Here is a 7,281-nt window from a genome sequence, read left to right as displayed (position 1 = left end):
CTTGAGATTCGAGCTTCTCTTTACTGGGCCGCGCTCAGCCTGTCATTCCGCCAAAAATATTATGTTAATGAACATAATAGCCTGGGGTCCTCAGGTAAGCTTCTCTTCTTTTTCCTCAGGCAGACCGAAGATAAGAAGGTTCCTGCTGCGGTCCTCCTCTGCAACAATAGTCTTGACTACAGACGTCAATGCTTCCGGGCTGATTACTGGAGACTGTGCTGGCAAACTTTGAACGACTGAGCTGTATAAAGATTGGAACTCCGCTTTCACTGAATCAGCAACTGAACTTGACACAGTTTTCTTCATCGCTTCTAGTTGCTCAGTCTTGCAAGCTGATAGCTCGGCCTGAACACTGATAACCTGCTCTTGCTTCTCAATTAACTGACCCTGAAGTCTAGTCAACACATTCTTATTATACGCTATATATACGCTTCAACGGTCTCCATAAGATAGTTCGTATACTCAAAAGATCGACCACACACATCGACAATCTCCGGCTTATTCAGTCTGTTGAAGTTCTTAGCGTCCGCAATGTCCTTTAACTTTCCGTAAGGCTTGCCAAATTTCTTCAGAGTCTCTTTGCTCCAGGTGAACATCTCATTCCACATGTAATTGATACTTTCCAAGTCCAAATCTGCCATCGTTAAGATCAGCACAACAAGCTAGCAGCGCAGTAGCGGTGTAATTATCAACAGATAAGCAGTGCGATAACGAGAGCTAACAATTTTAAAACGGCAGTGAGAGTGTACTTCGATAATGACTGGCAGTTGGCAATATCCATCATCCATAGTACCAACAAATGGATAGGCAATATCCAAGAAGCCTGGCGCAAAATGAAACTACGCAACTTGAATGCTCGATCAACAGATTATTGATCATCGTTCTTCAATTTTGTGGGATGATTCCTCAATTTGTACTGGAGGTGGTTAGTGGCAGGGCTACCCAAAAATTAGTGGACTGTTTGTGTCGGTTGTCTGCCCGAACAGAGCTGAAGAATATTGAGGTATCGTGTTTAGTAATCAATTTGTTCTGCTGGACCTGTAGATCGACAATGCAATTTTCAACCACCTGCTTCATAAGTATTTCAGGCCGTAATTTCAATATGATTCACAACGATTGGTTTATTTATTTATTGGAAACGATCCAATATCGATCATGGCGAAACTTCGATGGAGAAATTACTGGAACATATTCACTAGCATGATATTAAGCATAATATTGTTTTTGTGACTGTCCTGTACAAATTGATGAAATTCTGTATAATCGTACAGCTACCATGGACTAATAGCTGTGCTGTTTCCACAGCTATAATAACCCCACCTGCCATCAATTGGCCGCCTCGGCACCAAATTAGAATCTTATCTTTCTGTCTGTGTGATATTAATATCATCGATAAGTTGCAGTTTTGTTTGTTCATACGGTGATCAGCATTGTCCCAGTTTCATATCCTAACCGCGTTCATCTCTGATATCCTAATATACGGCTAACATACTTATCTATAATTATATTTACTTATAGATTTGGTGCATGGTGGCGTCTCTTCCCCTTTTTTTCGATCGGAAGGTTGGTTGATCTGAAATACTTTGAGGACGATCCATCGCACAACTTGCATTGACTACATTAACATATGATTACTGCTTTATGGTAATACTTATGGTATTGCTATATCTTTCTTTCAGCCGATCTTTCGACCAATATAAATAATAATTGATATGCAATATGCACATTGTACTATTGTATTTGTAATGTTTACTTACTGACGGTCGCGGTGTAATGTACAATATACATGTGTAAGGTGATAAGAAAGGCTTAAAGCTTTTAATTCTGACGCTCCTTTTCTAATAATAATATCTTCTACTATACCTTACACTTACAGTAACCACAGTGTAGTTATTGACTACTAGCAGAGAATGGTCCGGAGTGCAATTGAACTGATCAAACCATACTATGCTGTTTGTATATTACATCTGCTTCCAATTTCATCGCTTTATGAATTCATGGCCCCAGGTTACTGAGACTCTGCATGGTGAACAGCTGTAACAAATTTCCCACCTATCTGATATTTGTTAGTGTCCAGTTTGCATAGGTGGGACTTTTAGTTTTAGTTTTCAGGCTTGGTTTCCAGTTTCATGTGCCATCTGCGTCATATTTTCTTAACTAGTTTTTGCTACAAGGAGCAACCAGCAGGCATAATTACAACGATTTATCATTAGTTAGAATCAACAATAATTTACAATTATGAGACCTGACTTTGCAGTCAGGATCTCGTCTTTAATTTTTCAACGATTACTGTTTCCGCGTTTTTTATCCTTCTGTTCACTATACTACTTGTTTTTTGATATATAATATATATGCACAGTTCAGCTAATTGAAGGTTAAGACTGGATCTGGAGAAGTAATTTTAGGGCCTAAAATAATTTCCACCGGTATTTTGTCGAACTGAAAAACCTGCAGCTGGAGGCCAGTCTTACAGGCTCTAATCCGAGGTATCAGAGCTACTTCAGCTAATGACTTATGCCTAATTTAAGGTTAAGACTGGATCTGGAGGGCCTACGAAATAATTTTCACCGGCATTTTGTTGAGCTGAACATCCTGCACCCTTTGAACATCATCAATTTGCTTAAATGTTGAATGTCAAAAATGGCGAGCTGGAGGGCGGAGGCCAGTCTTACAGGTTCTAATCCTGGTATTTTGAACATTTTCAAATTTTCAAATTTTCAAATGATGGCAATAGTTAAAGTATGCCAATTGAAAAGTCTCAAATATGAAACATAACTAAGTAATATGTTAAATAATACCCAGTACGTAGGTGTTTGCCCCCTCCCCCCCCCCCCCCCCTGTAGTGTTCAGCCTGGGCCATGTATAAGTAAGAGCTGACCAGCTGTAGCTGCAGCCTGGGACCCTGGGTATCCGTATATACTCAGTTCTGTGGGTAAATTTAAAAACATGTTTTATATTTACCTGGGGACCCCAGGCTATAAAGTCAAAGGGGACCCAGGCTATAAAGATTCGGCGGAATGACAGGCTGAGCACCGCCCAGTAAGTTTGATATTTGATTTACATTTGTATTAACCAAGAGCAAAATATTTAGGATGAAAACATACCATAATCCACTCGGACTGAAGATTGACCTGGATTGCAAAAAATGCAAGTTTGCTCTAACCTTCATTAGCATTATGACCGTAGCTTTCTTGATCAATATTTGTGTACTGATTTACTTTACTTGGAAAAGAAAGTATCAGAAATCGTACCATCAAGCGTACATGAATCTTGCGGTATCTGACGCAGTAATGGCACTGTTTGGGGTGATCTTCAGGGGTCGCAGTAAGTGAGACTAACATGTTTCAGGTCCTCTTTAATCTGATGTCTACACAATTCTGAGTAAATATATAAATTTTTTATCGTAACACATTATTATTTCTATCATTTTTTATTTCTGCCACGCTACTTAATACATTTTCAGGTTTTATTGGTACAGTTTCTATTAAACAATTGTGCGAAACTGGAGTATATCTGGCATCCATTCTGCCGGCAGCCAACTTCTTGTCAGTACTCCCTATCACAACCGACCGACTAGCTGCTATTTTCTATCCTTTTAGGTTGGTGCAGGGTGCTTATTTCTAATTTGGATAATTAAACTGACTGTCATAATTTGAGATTTCCCTGTTTTCTCCCTTTGACCCATTTCATCTTGATCCACTTAATCCCACTGACTCCTTTAATCCCTTTGCTCCCGGCCTTTTATTCCCTTGATCCAGCTCTGTTTCTCTCGATCCTCTTTCCTTGGTTTCATTGGTTTCTTTGGTTTCCTTGGTCTCCTTGGTTTCCTTGGTTTCCCTGGTTTCCTTGGTTTCCTTACCCTTACAGAACTCTTAAAGATAAGACTTAAAGATAAGCTGCTCAATGCCATTATTCTTTGACCTTACTTTAAACCAATTTGCACTTTTCAGCTACAAAACCCACGCTCATCACCGCAGACAACATCTACTCACCCTGTTATGCTGGCTGTTTCCCTTATCTGTTACAATCGTTATCGTGATTTACCAGGAGATAGCTAAGGTCGGCTCTGTTGTCAACTACTCTGCTGGTAGTGTTTGTGAACCTGCTGAGTGGCTCCGACACAGTATCTTCTATCATTTCCCCACCGCGTTCTGTGGCCTAGGAACACTGGCGGTCAACATTGTGGCTTACTCTGCTATGTCGTGGAGAATGTGCAGGAGCGAGCGAGTCGGAACTAAGAAGAACAAAAGTCTCCTTATCAGAGCAGTTATAATGATTGTTATCTTCTCTCTATCGTGGGTTCCAGCGTTCATTATCATAGATATTGTCAAAAGGACTGGAACATGTCCGCTCAAATGGTCTGCGCAGGTTCTCCTTTACTTAAACACTCTAACAGATCCTCTTATATATGTCCTCACTCCTAAAATGATGAAACGGCTTGCTAAACAAGTAAGGTCGATCCCAAACAATGAGTCCGGGATCGTGGCTGGTATAACTGTAAGCAATGATAACGCGGTCCAGATGGTCCCTTTCGTTAGGAACAATCCTTGTGTTGTTTGCTCAAACTATGGCTCGAGAAGCACCAGCAAGCCGGAGTGATAATAATAAGTATTTTAAGTTTTTTAAGTTCAGCAAATTTGGCTTAAAATTATGATGTTGGTACTTGGACTTATATTGATCATCTATTTGATGAACACAGTTATGCCTATGAGCATGATACATTTTATTGATTTTAAATCTCATTCAACCAATATACTAATATAGCTATTTACATAAATTACTATTTCAAGTGTATTTTAGATTCCTGACAAAATAAAACAAGAATTTCCGGACTCAAAAACAAATTTGCAACGTTTAAAACGTTACATGGGTTGCAAACGATGGGTGTCCTTTTTAAAAGTTTTTTTGTTTCTTTTTTCTTTGTCTGGTTAACAAAGATATCAATAAATATATAGCATAGCATGGAAATCGGAGCATACGATCACATGATATGATATTCACTATAATGTATAAGACATTTAGCAAGTATCATAGTTCGACTTTTAAGTATATTGGAAATTTCAAAACATACTCTTATTGGCATTAATTTAGACTGATTATCTTTCTCGTCAGTAAAATTGTAACCGGATAAATATATGTAAACTTACACAAAATTACACAAAATTTACACACATGTATTTATAAACTATGACGTTTTTCGTCTAAATTAATGCCAATAAAAAAATTCGCATCATATTCATATATATATATTGATTTGCAATATTACTCAGGACAAAATTGCCTGTTATTATGAGTACCATTAAGTGATGTTGATGAATATTCCTATTAAATAATAGGCATCATGGTAACATATGCTTGAAAATCAAGTCACGTTTATGAAATTACTTGTAATCTTCAAAGTCACTTTTAACAAGTAACTAGCATTCTTCAAAATCACTTGATACTACAATCAAGTCACTTTTAACAAATAACTCAAAATCACTAAAATATACTACAATCAAGTTACTTTTATCGAGTAACTTGTATTTCTCAAAGTCACTTAACATGGTTAATGCTCTCCTCTCTTTTAACCCTGCATTACTTGAGGAAGCTAAGCTCACGTATCTGGACGAAATGAACTTTCGGGCTCTAGATTTTAACCATACTGATTTCGAGGAACTTAACGAAGCTCTCAGTAGTGTGGACTGGAAACAGGTTCGAGGTTCCACTACCTTTGAAGAATTTCCGATAAATTTTACACGTAAAGTGCTAAACGTTTGTCTTGAAAATGTCCCAAGGAAACGACCTCCTAAAGGAAAACCGAATGTCTACAACTCGCTGAGAAGGAAGAAGTCCAGACTCAAGAATCGTCTTTCAGCGGCAGAGTGCAGCGGCGACCATGCTCGAATGAAACAGCTTGAAGACGAAATCGGATTAATCAGCTTTGAGATTAAGGAAGCTATAGTACACCATTTTGATGAGGGCGAAAGGAGAGCGGTGAATAAGATAAAAGCTAATCCGAAATACTTTTATTCCTACGCGAAATCGTTCTCCAAAGTGAAGCAAAACATCACAACTCTTCTTAATAGTGAAAATAAGCTTGTCACAGAGAAGAAGGATCTTGCGAACATCCTCCAGACTCAGTTTTGCTCAGTCTATAGTGACCCTAACTGCCCCTACAAATCCATGCCTGAATTTGCGGTGCCGCCCATTACTTGTCGAGATAAAGAACCTGTCCTCACTCTCGACCACGTAAAGGACGCTATATCGGAACTAAAGCTTGACTCTGCACCGGGACCCGATGGCATCCCCTCCATCCTGCTGAAAAGATGTACCTCTAGCTTAGCGGTCCCTATCTATCTCATCTGGACAGAATCTATGTCGTCTGGCATCGTCCCAAGCTACTACAAGACCGGATATGTCACTCCTCTCTTCAAGAAAGGTAGCAGATGTGAAGCTGTAAACTATAGACCTGTGACGCTGACTTCTCACGTAGTGAAGGTGTATGAAAGGGTCGTCAGAAAGCACATGACCCAGTACCTTGATTCTAATGATCTGTTATCGGACAAACAGCACGGATTCAGGTCAAATAGAAGCTGTCTCACCCAAATGTTGGAGCACTTTGACGACATTTACGAAGGTTTCACGAAAGGAAATGACACCGATTCAATCTACCTCGACTTTGCGAAAGCTTTTGACAAAGTCGACTTGGATCTACTTCTTCTTAAGCTGAAAAGATATGGATTCCAGGAGAAGCTCTTAAGATGGATTCAATCCTTCTTAACTGGTCGTGACCAAGTTGTTGTCGTGAACGGTGTGCATTCAGACAGCGCTAAGGTGTTAAGCGGGGTGCCTCAGGGCAGTGTTTTAGGTCCACTGTTCTTCCTGTTGTTCATCAACGACCTAGAGGACGTGGTTAAGCATTCTAGAGTGAGCTTCTTTGCAGACGATACTAGGGTTTCCAAGCAAATTAGCTGCCTTGAAGACTGCCAACTTCTTCAGACTGATCTTTACAGCATTATAGATTGGTCCCTATGTAACAACATGAAGTTACACGAGCAGAAGTTCGAACTCCTAAACCACCTACACAATAAGAGGAACTTATCAAGTGAACTTCCCTTTTACGTAGAAAGTCTCCTCTACAATGTTTCTAGTGACGTCACTCTTTATCCCGTAGAAAACGTTAGAGACCTTGGTGTAAAAGTGTCAAGCGATCTGAGCTGGTCTAAACACGTCGGGGATATGGTCACCAAAGCTAGAAGTAAACTGTCTTGGGTGTTCAGTGTGTTTAAGACACGGGAT

General features: G+C 39.5%; 1 protein-coding gene across 1 annotated transcript; it reads left to right on the top strand.

Moving 5' to 3' along the window:
• Positions 1-3,263: 3,263 nt before the first annotated feature.
• On the top strand, positions 3,264-4,599 carry LOC134816966 (uncharacterized). Its single transcript, XM_063826025.1, has 3 exons — positions 3,264-3,324; positions 3,464-3,599; positions 3,951-4,599. The coding sequence occupies exons 1-3, from the start codon at positions 3,264-3,266 to the stop codon at positions 4,597-4,599; spliced, it is 846 nt and encodes a 281-aa protein (XP_063682095.1).
• The last annotated feature ends 2,682 nt before the right edge of the window (positions 4,600-7,281 follow it).

The sequence above is a fragment of the Bolinopsis microptera genome, chromosome 6 (genome assembly GCF_026151205.1).
Source record: "Bolinopsis microptera isolate Bmic1 chromosome 6, MBARI_Bmic_1.0, whole genome shotgun sequence".
Taxonomy (NCBI): Eukaryota; Metazoa; Ctenophora; class Tentaculata; order Lobata; family Bolinopsidae; genus Bolinopsis; species Bolinopsis microptera.
This window is presented reverse-complemented; position numbering and strand designations above follow the sequence as displayed.